Genomic DNA, 18949 nt, shown 5'->3' on the forward strand with positions numbered 1-18949 from the left:
TTGGACACCCCTGGATTAACGTTTTACACCCCTGTCGTACGTGACACCACGACGTGATTACGTCAACACGTATCTTTAACGTACGCCTCTCCGTCATGGTCACGTGACCTCTCGACGCACGGTACGTGCCGCCGCGATATTTTTCGTCTTGACGTGTGCGCGCGGGGTCGTGTCTGCTGCGTCCTGCTACCTTCGCAGTTTTCTCCGATTCGACTTCGGTTCCCGGAGGCTCTGAAGCGGCTCTGGAACCCGGTGGGAGCAGCACGGAACGCGGTCCGCAAGTTCCCCCCAGTCCACCGAGGACTTCTCCCCGGGGAGGAAATTAGCACCGCCTCGCCTCGCCTCGCGCAGCAGCAGCCCGCCCAGCGTCGTGTTGACAGCGGCGGGCTTTTGTGTGTGTGTGTCTCCTCTCGTGCTCCCGCCGCTGCCGCCGTCTCCCCCAAGCTGCCCCCCCCCCACTCCCTACCCTGAACCCCGGACCTCCAGGGACCATGGTTCTGCTGAAAAACCTCCACCCTCCCACCGAGGGCGTGCGACACGAGCAAGCCGAGACCACGGCGGTGATGGACGGCCAGAAGCTGGGCTGCGGCACGCTGTACGTCGCTGAAACGTAAGTGCTGCACGCGGAGGCCCGGTGGCGTTCACTGCGCTCCACCTTCTTTTACATCACCAACCAATTCAGCCACATGCTCTGAAATCACTTATTTTTTTTTTTTAATTGATTGATTGTCTTTCAATCTGTGGACTTTTTACACACCAAGTGCACATTTTCTGTCTTTAAAAGTCTTGACTTGCATCAGTTTAAACTTATTTTAATGTCATTTGTTAGGAACTAGCAAACAACAACAAACAATTACAAGCAAATCTGATGGCAAAAAGTAATCTTAACAATTTAAAAATGAAAAGTCGGGAAACTAAAGCAGAAACTTAAGTCTGTTCTGGCCTTCAGCCACAGCCAGGTGAGATCACCTGGTGAGAGGGAAGCATTGCGTGTATCACAACTCTTTAGTGTTCAGTTTGTCCAGAAAGTATGAAATAAAAGCAAAAGACAGACGGAGATTTATGTCAGTTTGCTACGTATTTTAAGTTTGACTGTTGTGATGAGAATGGATCCAGTGAGAGCTGCTTGTTGTTGTGCTTTATTTTGGTTTATATTCAACTGTGGCATTTAGGAGGAGCTCCAATTCTTCATTGGTACAAACAAACAAACAAACAAACTGTTTTCCTGAAAGAACAGAAAATAACTCGCCATTCCTGACGGCATGCGTTTACCCAAGGGTACGTCCCAATTGTCCCTTCGACCTCCTTTATCTATCGACTTCCACTGAACCCAGGAAGTGTTTGGTGTAGCGGCCATGATAAAGACTGTTTGAATTCTCAAGTGGCAAAGAAAAGGAGGCTTGATGCTTCCTTTAGAACCTCCTTTAGCCTAGGAAACACTGATGCTTCCTGTAGAACCTCCTTTAGCCTAGGAAACACCGATGCTTCCTGTAGAACCTCCTTTAGCCTAGGAAACACTGATGCTTCCTTTAGAACCTCCTTTAGCCTAGGGAACACTGATGCTTCCTTTAGAACCTCCTTTAGCCTAGGAAACTCTGATGCTTCCTTTAGAACCTCCTTTAGCCTAGGAAACACTGATGCTTCCTTTAGAACCTCCTTTAGCCTAGGAAACACTGATGCTTCCTTTAGAACCTCCTTTAGCCTAGGAAACACTGATGCTTCCTGTAGAACCTCCTTTAGCCTAGGAAACACTGATGCTTCCTTTAGAACCCCCTTTAGCCTAGGAAACACTGATGCTTCCTTTAGAACCTCCTTTAGCCTAGGAAACACTGATGCTTCCTTTATAACCTCCTTTAGCCTAGGAAACACTGATGCTTCCTTTAGAACCTCCTTTAGCCTAGGAAACACTGATGCTTCCTTTATAACCTCCTTTAGCCTAGGAAACACTGATGCTTCCTTTAGAACCTCCTTTAGCCTAGGAAACACTGATGCTTCCTTTAGAGCCTCCTTTAGCCTAGGAAACACTGATGCTTCCTTTAGAACCTCCTTTAGCCTAGGAAACACTGATGCTTCCTTTAGAACCTCCTTTAGCCTAGGAAACACTGATGCTTCCTTTAGAACCTCCTTTAGCCTAGGAAACACTGATGCTTCCTTTAGAACCTCCTTTAGCCTAGGAAACTCTGATGTTTCCTTTAGAGCTTCCTTTAGCCTAGGAAACACTGATGCTTCCTTTATAACCTCCTTTAGCCTAGGAAACACTGATGCTTCCTTTAGAACCTCCTTTAGCCTAGGAAACACTGATGCTTCCTTTAGAACCTCCTTTAGCCTAGGAAACACTGATGCTTCCTTTATAACCTCCTTTAGCCTAGGAAACACTGATGCTTCCTTTATAACCTCCTTTAGCCTAGGAAACACTGATGCTTCCTTTAGAGCTTCCTTTAGCCTAGGAAACACTGATGCTTCCTTTAGAACCTCCTTTAGCCTAGGAAACACTGATGCTTCCTTTAGAACCTCCTTTAGCCTAGGAAACTCTGATGCTTCCTTTAGAGCTTCCTTTAGCCTAGGAAACACTGATGCTTCCTTTAGAACCTCCTTTAGCCTAGGAAACACTGATGCTTCCTGTAGAACCTCCTTTAGCCTAGGAAACACGCATGCTTCCTTTAGAGCTTCCTTTAGCCTAGGAAACACGGATGCTTCCTTTAGAGCCTCCTTTAGTGAAGCATGTTGGTGTTTTGTTCTCCCTCAAACCTAATTGTGAATTGGCCTTTCACTTTGTTTTTCCTCCGTAGGAAGCTGTCGTGGTTCGACGGCTCCGGGCTGGGCTTCTGCCTGGAGTACCCGTCCATCGGCCTGCACGCCATCTCCAGAGACGTGAGCGCCTACCCACAAGAGCACCTGTACGTCATGGTCAATGGCAAGCTCAGCGGTGAGGACACGCTCCGTCACCACGCAGCCCTCACGACCAGGACTGCTGGTGAATTAAGAAATAGTCATTCGATGTCGAAACATGAGGATTCTCATGATTTTCTCACAGGCGTTGCATCAGCTGACCACGTTTGTAATTTCACAGGAACATTTTGTCTTGTTTTGTAACGCGTGTGTGTGTGTGTGTGGTTTTGTTTGTTGCCGTCAGGTGAGAACGAAGCAGAAATGGTGGAGAAACCAGAGGATGATGAAGGCTGCAGTGACAGTGGCGGTGAAGATGACGATGATGAAGGAGCGATCACAGAGATTCGATTTGTGCCCAGTGACAAAGCTTCATGTGCGTCAACACACACACACACACACACACACACACACACGGCCCTTTGTTAGCGTTTCAGCAGGCTTCTCTCTCATGTCGACGTTAAAGGAGCTTGATGCTCAGAGTCTCACTGAGCCAGTCACATGGGCAAGAGGAGATGGGAATCAAACCATCAACCTTTGGGCCAGGACCAGCTGAGGTGCAGCCAGTGCCTTCAGCTTGAGCAACACTGCCACCTGCTGGTCCAAAGACACGACACGTTCATGGGAGAAATATGTTGATTGTTATTCTGCAAGTGGGGAGACGTTTGATCTCATCTCTGGGTTTTATTGGAGCAAAACTGTTTGTCTGTGCGTGTGGAGAGTCGTCTGTCTGTCTGTCTGTCTGTACCTCTGTCTGTCTGTCTGTACCTCAGTCTGTCTGTCTGGACCTCTGTCTGTCTGTCTGGACCTCTGTCTGTCTGTCTGGACCTCCCTATCTGTCTGTCTGTACCTCCCTATCTGTCTGTCTGTACCTCCCTATCTGTCTGTCTGTACCTCCCTATCTGTCTGTCTGTACCTCCCTATCTGTCTGTCTGTACCTCCCTATCTGTCTGTCTGTACCTCCCTATCTGTCTGTCTGTACCTCCCTATCTGTCTGTCTGTACCTCCCTATCTGTCTGTCTGTACCTCCCTATCTGTCAGTCTGTACCTCAGTCCGTCTGTACCTCCCTATCTGTCAGTCTGTACCTCAGTCGGTCTGTACCTCTCTGTCTGTCTGTACCTCAGTCTGTCTGTCGGTCTGTACCTCAGTCTGTCTGTACCTCAGTCTGTCTGTACCTCTGTCTGTCTCTGTACCTCTGTCTGTCTGTACCTCAGTCTGTCTCTGTACCTCTCAGTCTGTCTGTACCTCAGTCAGTCTGTCTGAAGGTAGGCTTTCCTCTCCAGCAGTTTAACAGTGAATGTGTCCTGTTGTGATCCGCCACCCGGTAGATGTGTGTTGACCGGAGGTTTGTTGTGTGCAGTGGACTCCATGTTCTCGGCCATGTGCGAGTGCCAGGCACTGCATCCCGACCCGGAGGACGACGACTCCGACAACGACTTCGAGGGAGACGAGTACGACGTGGAGGAGGCCGGTGAGGACGAGGGCGCGTGGAACGACGTCACTGATTTCAGCCCAGACCGGCCTGCTTTTCAGATTATCTCTATTTAGAATGTGGAGCGTTGACTCACTTCTTCTCTGGTCTCTTGTTTGTTTTCCTGCTCCGGTCGCCGGGATTCAGAAGCAGGTGAGACATTGAAACATCTCGTGACCGATTCCTTGTAAACTCCTCTGGAGTTACATCAGTTAGTGGAGGAAGATGCTCTATAATCTGTTAGAGGGGTTAGATGCTCTATAATCTGTTAGAGGGGGAAGATGCTCTATAATCTGTTAGAGGGGGAAGATGCTCTATAATTTGGTGTTAGAGGAGGAAGATACTCTATAATCTGATGTTAAAGGGGGGAGATGCTCTATAATCTGATGTTAAAGGAGGAAGATGCTCTATAATCTGATGTTAGAGGAGGAAGATGCTCTATAATCTGATGTTAGAGGAGGAAGATGCTCTATAATCTGATGTTAGAGGAGGAAGATGCTCTATAATCTGGATGTTAGAGGAGGAAGATGCTCTATAATCTGGATGTTAGAGGAGGAAGATGCTCTATAATCTGATGTTAGAGGAGGAATATGCTCTATAATCTGATGTTAGAGGAGGAAGATGCTCTATAATCTGGATGTTAGAGGAGGAAGATGCTCTATAATCTGGATGTTAGAGGAGGAAGATGCTCTATAATCTGATGTTAAAGGGGGAGATGCTCTATAATCTGATGTTAAAGGAGGGACATGCTCTATAATCTGGATGTTAGAGGAGGGAGATGCTCTACAATCTGATGTTAGAGGAGGAAGATGCTCTATAATCTGATGTTAGAGGAGGAAGATGCTCTATAATCTGGATGTTAGAGGAGGAAGATGCTCTATAATCTGGATGTTAGAGGAGGAAGATGCTCTATAATCTGATGTTAGAGGAGGGAGATGCTCTATAATCTGATGTTAGAGGAGGAGGATGCTCTATAATCTGGATGTTAGAGGAGGAAGATGCTCTATAATCTGATGTTAGAGGAGGAAGATGCTCTATAATCTGATGTTAGAGGAGGAAGATGCTCTATAATCTGGATGTTAGAGGAGGAAGATGCTCTATAATCTGGATGTTAGAGGAGGAAGATGCTCTCTAATCTGGATGCTGGAGGAGGAAGATGCTCTATAATCTGATGTTGGAGGAGGAAGATGCTCTATAATCACGTTGCCCTGACGACCATCACGGAGGCTGCTTGCCGAGGTCTTGGTCCCCCTGCTGACCGCCGTCCTTGTCGCCACGCCGCTCCCTCAGAACACGGCCACGTCGAGGTTCCCACCTTCTACACCTGTGACGAGGGCCTGTCGGCGCTGACGCAGGAGGGCCAGGCCACGCTGCAGCGGCTGGAGGGGATGCTGGCGCAGTCCGTGGCCCAGCAGTACCGCATGGCGGGAGTCCGCACCGAGGACGCCAAGGACGACTTCGAAGGTTCGAGTCGTTTAACCAAATAATCAACACCGTCGTTCTCGCACATTGTCCAAGGCGTTGCCAAGATTTCCTTCAAACCAAAACACAACATTCTCTCAGAGAAACGACCCACAAACACACGTGTTGTAATAAGAAGAAGCATCAGTGAGCGTGTGACGTCCGGTTGGAAGAGGATTAGTTCCAGATACGTTTTCTAAATGTGTTGTTGTTGTTGTTGACAGATGGTATGGAGGTGGAGTCCACCGGGCTGGAGACTGGGCAGTTTGACGACGCAGACGTGGAACACTGGTACGTCAAACACTCGACAGAGAAGTTGCACCGTTAATGTCAACATTTCAGAAAACTTTATCAAAGCATGGCATGAAATCTAACTTAACTGTTAACACACCTTAATGAGGACAATGGACACATGTTTAACTGTTAACACACCTTGATGAGGACAATGGACACATGTTTAACTGTTAACACACCTTGATGAGGACAATGGACACATGTTTAACTGTTAACACACCTTGATGAGGACAATGGACACATGTTTAACTGTTAACACACCTTGATGAGGACAATGGACACATGTTTAACTGTTAACACACCTTGATGAGGACAATGGACACATGTTTAACTGTTAACACACCTTAATGAGGACAATGGACACATGTTTAACTGTTAACACACCTTAATGAGGACAATGGACACATGTTTAACTGTTAACACACCTTGATGAGGACAATGGACACATGTTTAACTGTTAACACACCTTGATGAGGACAATGGACACATGTTTAACTGTTAACACACCTTAATGAGGACAATGGACACATGTTTAACTGTTAACACACCTTAATGAGGACAATGGACACATGTTTAACTGTTAACACACCTTAATGAGGACAATGGACACATGTTTAACTGTTAACACACCTTAATGAGGACAATGGACACATGTTTAACTGTTAACACACCTTGATGAGGACAATGGACACATGTTTAACTGTTAACACACCTTGATGAGGACAACCTGCCTGACGAGGACAATGGACACATGTTTAACTGTTAACACACCTTAATGAGGACAACGGACACACATTTAACTGTTAACACTCCTTAATGAGGACAACCTGCCTGACAAGGACAATGGACACATATTTAACTGTTAACACTCCTTAATGAGGACAACCTGCCTGACGAGGACAACGGACACATTTAACTGTTAACACACCTTACTGAGGACAACCTGCCTGACGAGGACAACGGACACATTTAACTGTTAACACACCTTACTGAGGACAACCTGCCTGACGAGGACAATGGACATATTTAACTGTTAACACACCTTAATGAGGACAATGTACACATATTTAACTGTTAACACACCTTAATGAGGACAACCTGCCTGACGAGGACAACAGACATATTTAACTGTTAACACACCTTAATGAGGACAATGGACACATCTTTAACTGTTAACACACCTTAATGAGGACAACCTGCCTGACAAGGACAATGGACACATATTTAACTGTTAACACTCCTTAATGAGGACAACCTGCCTGACGAGGACAACGGACACATTTAACTGTTAACACACCTTACTGAGGACAACCTCCCTGACGAGGACAACGGACATATTTAACTGTTAACACACCTTACTGAGGACAACCTGCCTGACGAGGACAATGGACACATATTTAACTGTTAACACACCTTAATGAGGACAACCTGCCTGACGAGGACAACGGACACATATTTAACTGTTAACACTCCTTAATGAGGACAATGGACACATCTTTAACTGTTAACACACCTTAATGAGGACAATGGACACATCTTTAACTGTTAACACACCTTAATGAGGACAACCTGCCTGACGAGGACAATGGACACAGATTTAACTGTTAACACACCTTAATGAGGACAATGGACACATATTTAACTGTTAACACACCTTAATGAGGACAACCTGCCTGACGAGGACAACGGACTGGTTTTCCTGCAACATTTCAAGCTGAGCGACACTAAAACGGCCAATAAACTTGGGTTGGAGCTCATTACTGGAATATTCAGACGCCGTGGTGTCGGGAGACGAGTTTTGAGAAGTGAATAATCGCTGCTTCCCCACAGCGTGATGCACGATGAAGGTCCTCTCCGCTAGTGTCACTTTCCCTTAACGGCAGAGAACTTAACCCCTGTATAAATATTCACTTTTTTCACACCTTGAAACCTCTTTGTCTTTCCGTCATCTTGTCCAAGAGACTCTTAGTCTTCTTAAAAGTCCTCCTCACTACTTTTGGTGGTTTCCCACCTTTAGGAAAGACTCTTAGGGCTTAGAATGCTTTGTGAATGACTTTTATCTTAGTGAAATCCTCTCGTGTCTGCAGACTGACGTCAAAACTCCCGTGTTGCGTCGTGGGATCGGAGACGACTGCAGCACTTCCTTCATTTTGTATTTTCAGACACATTCAGTTGCCCCGTTGAACCGCCGTCTTCTAGCTTCCTACGTTACGCCTCCAGCTCAGATCGACAGTGAAATGTGCTGAGTCAGCGTTCTCAGATGCAGCCGAACGCTCGGACCCAGCTTGAAAAAGACAAAACAAACAAACAAACAACCCACACTAGTTTCTGTTTTGTTTTTTACCCGAGTCAGTTTAATAAAGATTTTGTCCTGGAGAGTGGTCTTTGTATGAAATTTGTCAATAAATTAATAGTTTTTGTACCAGTTTTTGGTGTAATGTCCAGTTTTTAAAAAAACAAACTTGTTTATAATAAGTGATTCAGACTGAGTTAGATTTCTTTTTTTTTATATATATATAACTGTATTGGAAGCAGTTTGACAGGTTACAAAATAAATTCTTTCATGCAGGAAAAACAACCCACTTGCTTTTTGAATTTTTCTGACCTTCAGGTCACCGCGCAAACAACGACGCTAAGTGTGGCGAAGCTAACAAGCTAGTCAAGCAAGTTATTGCAAATTTGAAGCCCTCGCTTTTTTTCTTTTAAACTAGAGAAAGCTTTGGTCGTCAAACATGAGTGGAGGAGCCGGACCAAGTGAAGAAGACGAAGACGTGGACTTTTTTTTTTCCACAATGTCATTTTCGAAGTGCGTTTTCGGCTCCGCTTATTCATGCGAGTCGGCGTTTTCTCACATGAAGATAATTAAGAACAAGGACCGTTCCACCATGACTGATGGACATTTGGAAGTGTGCTTGAGGTCGTCGGCAGTCACTGTCCGGACTCTGCGTCCCTGGCTGATTCAAGTCAGTGCAAGTCATCAAAGTAAACTCGGGTAATTACAAAAAATGTTCATAGTTAATTATGTCGTGTTGCACAATATTGGCTCATACGGTTTTGCAAGGTACATCATTCTACATTGTACATATAAAGAATCCTCAATATATTTGAAAATAAATGTTTTGCATTTTTGTAGTGGGTAGATCACTTTGCACTACTAGCACTGCTGGCCCTGTCAAAAATGATTTTTCTTTTTAATAATTAAAAGATTCTGAAATCTGAATGAAATGAAATGAAAATAAAAGAAATTGAGCTAAAACATTGGCTACATCAAAAAGATAAGAAAAGTTAAAAAGTAAGTAAAATCAACTAATAAAAATAAAAAAGGAGCTTGTAAAATGAATTGATAATTCAAAATAAAAAAATATTGGGGCTTCTTCGACTTTGCCGAAAGCAACTCTCTTCTTCGCAGCGCTAACGTCCAGGTAAAGCAAGTTTAGCTGGCTACAGAAGCAGTGCGTTTCACGACATCGTCAACACCGGAAGTCTCGAGTTACAAGTTTCTAATCCCATTTTTTATTGTGGATGTGCATCAGGGGAGTTTTTCCTGTGTTGATTAAAACTTGTAGAATTGTAACCAGAAAAGACGAGAGAATCAATAATCCACGGAGGTGGTTATTTTATTGTGCAGTGACAATAAGAAAAAGGCACCAGTTAAACCTGTGCTGCTCGGCGAAGAAACGTACCGCCTCTGTACGACCTGAAGGAAAACGATCAGCGGCTGGTAACATGCAAACTACAGCTTAACGACGAAAGATGGAAAAACATGAAAGTGGTTAAAAAAAAGTGCTGAACTGACGGGACTATTTCCAAATATCGTAACTGAAAAGTGCTTTCACATCAAAGCGTTTTCACATCAAAGTAACCTCGGCGCAGTGTTTCTTATTGCTGCTACAAATGTAATTAATTTTACAAAGTTTTTTTTTTTTTTTTTTTACTCTTCAGCACTTTGTGATGTCGTTTGATTTTATAGTGTGTGGAACAAATAAAATGTAAAAAAAAATTGGGCAAACATTCCTTGTGTGTTTCCTTATGGAATTACATAATAGTGCCACAAACCTGAGAACAGAAAAATGTCATCTGAGCAAACAAATCTACATACTACACACAATATACTACATAAAATAAAGGATTATTTTGTCTCGTGTGCCGAAGCACACGAGACAAATCGTTTCGGCACGGTTTTGCAGAAGTTCAGCCTGTATGGAATCACATTAGTGCCACAACCCTGAGTGACAAGTGTGACATTTTGAGCACACAAAAAAAGAAAAAAGTCCATCAAGTCAAACTTGATCTGAGCAAACAAAATCTATCCCGCATTCAAAAATATGTATTGTTATATTTGCCAAGCTCCACATACAGGAACAATCCTGGTGTTTTTCACCGGGCTTGGTTATTTGCTCTCCGCACTCACGTGCTCCACAAACCGGCCAATCGCAGCCTTGCTCTGAGTCGTTCTGATTGGCTGCTTCTATACAATCAGGTCGCCGCTAGAATCGATACCGGAATCAAAGTTTTGTTGTTTGGCCTGGATTCCAGTGAGTTTTTTTTTTTTTTTGCCATTATAAAATTGCATGTCGTGTCGTGATGATTGTGTCTGTATGTGGATAGTTGCGAAAATAAAAATATATCTCTTGAGCTAGATTAGAATAGATTAGTTTGCTCAGATAGAGTTTTTCTTTCCTCAAAATTATCCCATCGTTAAGAAGAGCGATGCGCTAGCAGCTAGCTGAACATGACACCAGTGAGTATTGTTGGATTTCATGTTTTTTACTAGATGTTTATGTTTATTCCAATAGATTTTTAAACACACACACATTTTTTTTAATGCAAATCTGTTATAATCTAGTAAAAGCCAGTTTATTTCGGAGAGCCCCTGGAGGTCTGCGGGAGAGCAAACCACAGAACCCAGTGAAAAACACCACTATTGTGTCTGTGTGCGGATCTCTGCAAACATCAAAGACATTTTCTCAGCCCAATAGATGGCAGAATAGATCAAAGCTTTCTGAGCAGGTTCTTCTTCACTCAGGGTTGTGACGCTAATGTCATTCCATAGCTTCTGTGTGTCCAGCAGATCGGAGGCTGGCTTCGTTAAAACTCTGTTCAACGCGGCACAGTCGTGACTTCCTGTTACTAAAAGTTCGGTTGTGTCCCGCAAACGTGAACTGGCGATCTTCACCAGATTGAGCGGAGCTTTAGTGTTGAATCAATTCCCTCTAATCTGCCGGTGAGCTGCTCAAGACTGAGTTTCTTCACTGTGCTTTTCACCATTTGTTTGTTTTAAAAAAAAAAATCCCGTTCAGGTTGAGCTCTTCAGTAAAAAGTACACAACGAGGTGAGTTTTTAGAGTGTAGCAGTCTGTTGGAAGCAGCCGGCGTGACGCCGCTCAGGCTTTCTTCTTGGAGTCGCCGGGGAGACGAGGAGACGAAGACGTCCTCTGCAGGGCAGCCGTCACTTTATCAGACAGCAGCGCCGAGATCATCATACCTGCAGGACCAGGACCAGGACCAGGACCAGGACCAGGACCAGGAAACCAACATCTTGATGAGCGTTTTCTTCACATTCTCTCTAAAACTTCCTACAATGTTTATTATTCCATCAACTGATCACGGCGAGAGCTTCCTGCTGTTCTTAGGGACTTTTATTTTTATTTTATTTGGAGTTTCCTGTTGTTTATTACGGGGTTTTCTGGTGTTTTGGAGAGTTTTTGATGAGATTAGATCAGACTATTAATCCCACATGGGGACATTTGGTCATCACAGCAGCTCCACATCAGATATATAGTCAAAAATAGGATACTGGCACACAATAGAATTTTTGAGTTTTCTGCTGTTTTTGAGTTTTGGGGGAGATTTCTTTTGTTTTAGGTAGTTTTAAGTACGTTTTCTGATGTTTAAAGAGTTTTTTCATGTTTTAAGGTAGTTTTAACTCAGTTTTCTGATGTTTAAAGAGTTTTTTCTTGTTTTAGGGTAGTTTTAAGTAAGTTTTCTGATGTTTAAAAACAGTTTTTCTCTTGTTTTAGGGTAGTTTTAAGTAAGTTTTCTGATGTTTAAAAACAGTTTTTCTCTTGTTTTAGGGTAGTTTTAAGTAAGTTTTCTGATGTTTAAATAGTTATTTCATGTTTTAGGGTAGTTTTAAGTAAGTTTTCTGATGTTTAAAGAGTTTTTTCTTGTTTTAGGGTAGTTTTAACTCAGTTTTCTGATGTTTAAAGAGTTTTTTTTCATGTTTTAGGGTAGTTTTAAGTAAGTTTTCTGATGTTTAACGAGTTTTTTCATGTTTTAGGGTAGTTTTAACTCAGTTTTCTGATGTTTAAAGAGTTTTTTCTTGTTTTAGGGTAGTTTTAAGTAAGTTTTCTGATGTTTAAAGAGTTTTTTCTTGTTTTAGTGTAGTTTTAACTCAGTTTTCTGATGTTTAAAAACAGTTTTTCTCTTGTTTTAGGGTAGTTTTAAGTCAGGTTTCTGATGTTTAAGGATAGTTTTCTCTTGTTTTAGGGTCGTTTTAAATCAGGTTTCTGATGTTTAAGGACAGTTTTCTCTTGTTTTGAGAAGGTTCCTGTCGTCAAAACGTGCAATAGATTTGGGAATAGTGTGGTATGACTTGTTAACGACTCACGAAGCGTTAATGCAGGTGGGATTTTAAGTGAAAAACATAAAATGGAGGGAGACCAGCCGGCAGCAGGCACATACTTTATATTAGTTCTATGTTTTTTAACCATCACAAAAACTTACAGTGGCAGAATTATTGTCATTATTCTCATTAGGCTGCATTAAATGAAGTAGAAAGGCTTTTTTAAATGACTTTCAATAACATTTGTGTTATTGAAGTCCTGAAATATGTTTTAATATCCAGGTTCCAGCGAAAGGTGAAACACAAAAGGAAATCGGATTTTTAAAAAGGTGTTTCTCACCCATCAGCGGGCCGAGCCAGTAGACCAGGCAGTAGTCCAGGAAGGAGTGACCGCTGCAGGGGAACTGAGTGGAGAACGCCAGCGCTGGGTTGAACACGGCTCCCGTCACACTGCCGCCTGCAGAGCAACACACACACACACACACACACACACACACACACACACACACACACACACACACACACACACACACACACACACACACACACACACACGTTACAGCCAACAAGCGCAAATCCAGAGTTTCGTTAAATTGCTATTTGACCATAAACATACTTTAACCAGAAAAGAGAAAAGTCCATAAAAGTGATTTTTTTCTTAAAACTGCCTAGAATTTCATTGGTTGCAGTTGCTGAAGTTAAAATGAGTCAACAGTCGGTAAAAAGAAGCTTAAATGAAGTGAAAAGAGCTGAAATATTGTCATGGACCGTAGAGCAGATCAAACATAATAACATAATTTCTTACTAATATTTTTGGATTGCGCTGTTATTTTATTTTATTCAATTTTTTGCGTATATACTTACTTATTTATGTATGTCGGCTCCAGGGTAGACGGCAAAATAAGAATTTCATTCACTGTGAAACCTGCTTTTACTGGTGATATGGCAATAAAACACCTTGAACCTTGAACCTGATGTTGGCGAGTCTTCTCAGGCCCTGAGTCTCAACAGCTTAGTACAAACATTGTCAGTGTGGAAACACCCAGAATGCAACAGTTTTCAGGATATTTCACTGTATTTTGGACCAGGTTTCATTCAAATTGGCTTCATGTCGCGATTGTAGTCATTTCCAGGACTAATTGCTTAGTTTTTGCAGGAATATCAATATTCTCATCAACAAAGAAAAATGTTAACGTTTAAATTTTAATTTAAAAGTTATTATGGGTGTATTTTACCAGTCTAGGCCACTCAAGATTAAATTGGTTTGTCTGACACTACTTGATGACAGTATAAAACAGATTAGAATAAAACAGTTTGTTCATATTGAGGCTTTTTTAAACTTCTGTGGATGAAACTGAATCTTTTTAAAATCCGCACCACTGACAGAAAGTACAGAATAACACAAAGAAAAGAAAAAAGAATTAGAAAGATGAACTTTGCAGGTAAAAATCTGCAGGGATGTCAAAAGTAGCGGATTATAATCTGACAGATTGAAGTGGAGGAATAAACGTCACCTGCATAAACCACCGTGGCGATGACCGCCGCCACCGCGTGCACGCGGTACTTCTCCTCCACCTCGCGCGTGTGCGTGATGACCGTCTGCACCGCGAAGGCGCACGCGAGCTCCACCGCGGCGGCCTCGTGCAGGGGCGCGCGCACGGGGCTGACGCACCGGAAGCCGAGCAGCTTGTGCCGCGCGTGGAGCCCCGACAGCCCGACGCCCCACACCAGCGGCACGGCCGCGCGCGCCGCCGCCGCCGCGGCGAACTGGCACGCGATGCGCCGCAGGGCGCACGCCCCCGAGAGGCGCGCGCGGTACGCGTGCTCGAGCGCGCCGCACGGGTTCCCGACGGCCCCGCGGAAGGTGAGCCCGTGCACCACTGACGCCACGTACGTCAAGGTGAGCGCGAGGCGCGGCTCGATCCCGCCCACCTCGGACAGCATCTTGAGCTCGTGCGTGCAGCAGCACAGCTGGAAGGTGGACACGAGCTCCGCCGCGTACGCCGACAGTCCGGTGTGCGCGAGGGCCCGGGACAGCAGCGTGCGGGACGCCTCGCTCAGCGCCACGAGCGCCGCGAGCAGCGACAGAGACACCGCCACGTCCGAAATCATGACGGCGGCTCCGAGCTCCGTCCGTCCGGGTACCGCTCACTCTGCACCGGGGAGCTGCGGCGGCTCTGGCCCGAGAGGATGCGGCGCTTCAAGCGGCGAGCCAATCAGCTGCAGGCCGGTCACGTGGTGCGGAAGTCGCTCCGCAGCTTCCCCTCCACTGCTGGTGGATGGATGGATGGATGGACGCATTCTTTCTTTCTTTCTTTCTTTCTTTCTGTCTTTCTTTCTTTCTTTCTTTCTTTGCACAAAATAGGAATATAGTGCATGAAACCAGACTCCATTAGATATGAAACCCTCCCCATCAATAACCATTACTGTGATAGAAAATAACAGAGGTTGAAGGAACAACAATTGGAGAAAAATAACGCAACCGTCACCTAAACCACACAACATATCAACTCAGAATCAGGAGGATGAATGGACAGGAATATGAATGTGCCTCTTTTCAAAGGGAAGAAAAAAAAGCCGGTCCAGTGCAGATATCACAAATTGTGTAAAACAATGCTTTGTTAAGTTAGTTCTATTTGCCACAATAGCAGAACTAATATTGATATGGGATAATCAAAAATTAAAGAATAATCAACAATGACGGAGCTAAAATAAAAAATAAAAAGACAAAGCACTGCAAACAAAAACAAACAAACAGGTAAACAAACCCACCCTCCCTCCCAGTCTCAATGACGTATGCTGCCTTGTGGTGATATATGTAAAAGCTGTGTGAGCAACAAATTATTTACTTTCCCTTGGAAAAGGGTTCGGAATAAAACTTTAGTGATTTGTTCCAGAGATAGGGCACATGAAATCGGATTGAAAGTTGATGTTTGCAGGTTTTTTGACATTTGACATGCTTTGTTTGTGTTTGCGCATGCATTTGTAAACAGTACATGTGCATTTTTGTGCATTTGTAAATGTTTTTTTTTGCCTTTTTTTATTTTGTCAGTCGTTTCTTCATCACTTTCAGTTGCATTCTGTTGTGTGACATATATAAACACAGATGGCTTGGTTGTGTTGCACTGACTGGACCCCCATCAGATCCCACCCGAGACGTTCTTCCCACTTCACAGATTTAATTAAAGTGTATAAACTGGTCTTGCTCTGCAGACGTTCCTTTAATCGCCGCTAGGTGTCGCACTCTTTCCATTCTTCAATTCAGTTTGGGTGTCATGTCGTCAAGGAACGAATCACAAATTAAATTTTTTGTAAACAAAGTATTCGGAAACATGAAGATAGAAATTGTAAATGTTTTGTCAATCAGATTGCATTTTACTTGACGTTTTACTCACCTTTTTATGTTTTAAGATTCAAATTTAGACGAAAATATGTTTACCATGTCTCCTTACGTTTAATGTACAAATAAAATGGTGTTACTCTACACTTTCATAAAAATGTGTCTTGAATCGTATGATTTACAGTAGAGTGCTGTGTAATTTTACCCATGCTAGTGTATTTTCCTACAACAACTTTATACTGAAGTCAAAGGTTGATTTTTTATATGCTATAAGAAATTCTTTTGCTTATACATACATACATATACATATATATATATATATATATATATATATATATATATATATATATATATATATATATATATATATATATATATATATATATATATATATATATAGGTGTTATTGTTTCAGTTGCAGTTTTAATGTTTTAAGAGGTTATTTATTCACATTCAAAAACGATTTCAGGTTCAAACTTCTGGCTCTGTATAGTAATAATAATAATAAAAATAATAATAATAATAATAATAATCTTCATAAATTTTTTTGATAATCGCTTCAATGTTATCATTAAAACTCATGGTATAAACTGTATGAAAAAACAACATTGTAATTATAATGGATCATAGTTTTATTGTTCATATTTTGTCTTCATGTCCTTATTTAAGTGAAGTAACTTTAGTTCCGACTGAATCCAAACGTCGGGACTGATTGATGTCATTGCACTTGAACGCATTTCAACCAGACTCAACGTATAGGATGGTATAATTTCCTATTTTAGTCATTGCTATTGAACGCATCTTCACTCGCTCTCCCCGGCTCCTCCGACCCGCCCCTGAATGCAGAAAACAGACATCCCCAGCAGCCAATCAGAGGCGGCTCAGTGTGACCACTGACCAATGGCGTGTCGGAAATGGTGTGCCAGGGGGCGGGTCTTCTGATGCAGCAGGCTCCTCAGTGCCCAGCTAACAATAGCCTGATCGGCAAGTTTACTGTTAACCAGGAGCGGAGCGGGGCAGTGCCGACACGGGCGCACACTTCACCCGGTACACACGCTTCACCCGGTCCACGAGACGCCGTGGCCCCGCTGCTGGACGATACAATCCGACATTGCGGGATCCACCTCTGGATAAGTGGTGAGTTTATTCTAATTAGCCTCTCATCTCGCCCCCCCCCCCCCCGGCCGGGCATGGTGAACGAAAGGGTTAATGGTTACTGTAGACTTATCATCCCCTTTTCTCTCTACACATCCACACGTTCACGCTCCGAACCGCGCGGTCCACGGCAGACCGAGCGGAACCGGACTCGGGGTGTAACAATGACAAGTACAGTGTTATGACTCCCGGGCAGCGGCGGGTTCCTCCCAGCTCTCCAGCGCCTGCAATGAAAACATGGGAGTTTTCTCTGATCTCATGGCAGACAGACTGGCTGGGCTTCATCCATCAATGAATGAATGAATGAATGAATGAATGAAGTGCACTTTTATTTCTCAAAACCACTGAGGTTTCTCCAATATGATCCATTTCACACCCCCCCATCCTGAAACCGTGAGAGAGAAAAAAAAATTCAATTAACCAATTCAACTTTCACATAAGCAGAAGAATGAGCAGTGAAATACTGATAATCTCTCATTAACACATGTCCAAATGAGCCCAGTCACTCATAATTAGGGTTATTATTTCGCAGATGGCTCGTTATATTGGAGGACAATGTGACTCCGTGGTTTATAAGCTGTGGCAGCAAGACTGTGGAATCTTTTACAGACTTTAAATGAGGAATATGTCTCAATTAGAGAAAAGCCAAAGATCCAAATGGTGAATTCTGACAGGTTGTTTGCAACATGTAAACTAAAATACTGAAAAATGTATTTAAAGGGGTAATATTATGCAGCTTTTCAACACTTTCACATTGGTCTCGTTCATCCAAAAACCTTGTATTCAAAGTTTATTGCCCCAAATCCAGCTTTTCCTTGATTCTCCTCCATTAGAATAATGGCTCACAGGAAGCTGCATTCAGATTCTGCTGTGTCTGTGTGAGCTGGACTGACTCCGCCCACACATGCCCATCTTGGGAAGAGGAGGAAGTTCTTCCTCTCGTGGTGCCATGTGCCGGAGCGGAGCTGCCTGGTTGTGGGAGGAGTCAAAAGGATGACACTATATAGGGTTTGAGTTCTGATTGGCTCATTGAAAAAAAACCTGAAACAAACCAGGGAGAGAGAGAGAGATGACACACTTTCTTCACTTCGGGGGCTCCTTTACAGATTGAGCTCACTTCTTGTCCTATTTACTATTTTCAAGCGAAATGGCATCGTTTTTCATTTCAGAAAAGTTTCTCGTTTACACGACAACCCCCCCAATGCAGTGAGCATTCTGGGCCACTGGTGGGTGCTGTTTTGTGTGTGTGTGCGTACGTATGTGTATAAACCACACACACACGAAGCAGAGAACGATCCACTCTAAACAATAACAACGGGAGAACACAGACGTTCTAGAGGACAGACGACCAAGTTGGTTTGATATTACGGTGACTGTCAAAATAAAAGTACCAAGTCCCAGGAGAATATGGACTGAGAGTCATGACACGGTGGAGGAAACATTGTTCTGATTGGCCAGCTACTGAGCATGTGCAGAACTACTAGTTACTACGGTTGTGGTGTGCAGGACCAGTAGTGGCGTTTCAGCAAAGTGTTTTCTCTCGTTTCCATGGAGATGGAATGTTTTCAAAAATGTCCATCTTGGAGCGCAGGATCCAAATGGTCACATTTCCAGTGGCTCCGACGTAACAAAGGGTTTTTGCATTTTTCTCTTGAAAATATTGTTGTGTTGTATTTTTAGATGGACCTGAAATAATAAAAAAAAAAAAGTACAAATAAAAGTAACAACGTGGAAACAGACATTAAATTAGCTGTGATGTGTACATAAGTGAATAAAT

General features: G+C 43.3%; 2 protein-coding genes across 3 annotated transcripts; one reads left to right on the plus strand and one right to left on the minus strand.

The window, feature by feature from the left end:
* The first annotated feature begins 133 nt into the window (after positions 1 to 133).
* On the plus strand, positions 134 to 8540 carry clns1a (chloride channel, nucleotide-sensitive, 1A). 2 transcript variants are annotated; one of them, XM_080515022.1, is made up of 7 exons: positions 134 to 610; positions 2790 to 2974; positions 3134 to 3262; positions 4248 to 4358; positions 5649 to 5822; positions 6044 to 6110; positions 8201 to 8540. In XM_080515022.1, coding segments are annotated over exons 1-7 (786 nt in total). In that variant the 5' UTR covers positions 134 to 491; the 3' UTR covers positions 8202 to 8540. The 2 variants fall into 2 exon arrangements, with proteins under 2 accessions (XP_080371148.1, XP_080371149.1); XM_080515023.1 differs by having other exon boundaries at positions 2790 to 2926.
* A 2956-nt stretch (positions 8541 to 11496) lies between these two features.
* aqp11 (aquaporin 11) lies at positions 11497 to 14789 on the minus strand (the record flags this gene model as incomplete). Its single annotated transcript, XM_080511262.1, has 3 exons — positions 11497 to 11597; positions 13018 to 13134; positions 14192 to 14789. 3 exons carry the CDS (start codon positions 14787 to 14789, stop codon positions 11497 to 11499), a joined length of 816 nt encoding a protein of 271 aa, XP_080367388.1.
* Positions 14790 to 18949: the final 4160 nt, after the last annotated feature.

This window comes from Blennius ocellaris (assembly GCF_963422515.1).
Source record: "Blennius ocellaris genome assembly, chromosome: 2".
Lineage (NCBI taxonomy): Eukaryota > Metazoa > Chordata > Actinopteri > Blenniiformes > Blenniidae > Blennius > Blennius ocellaris.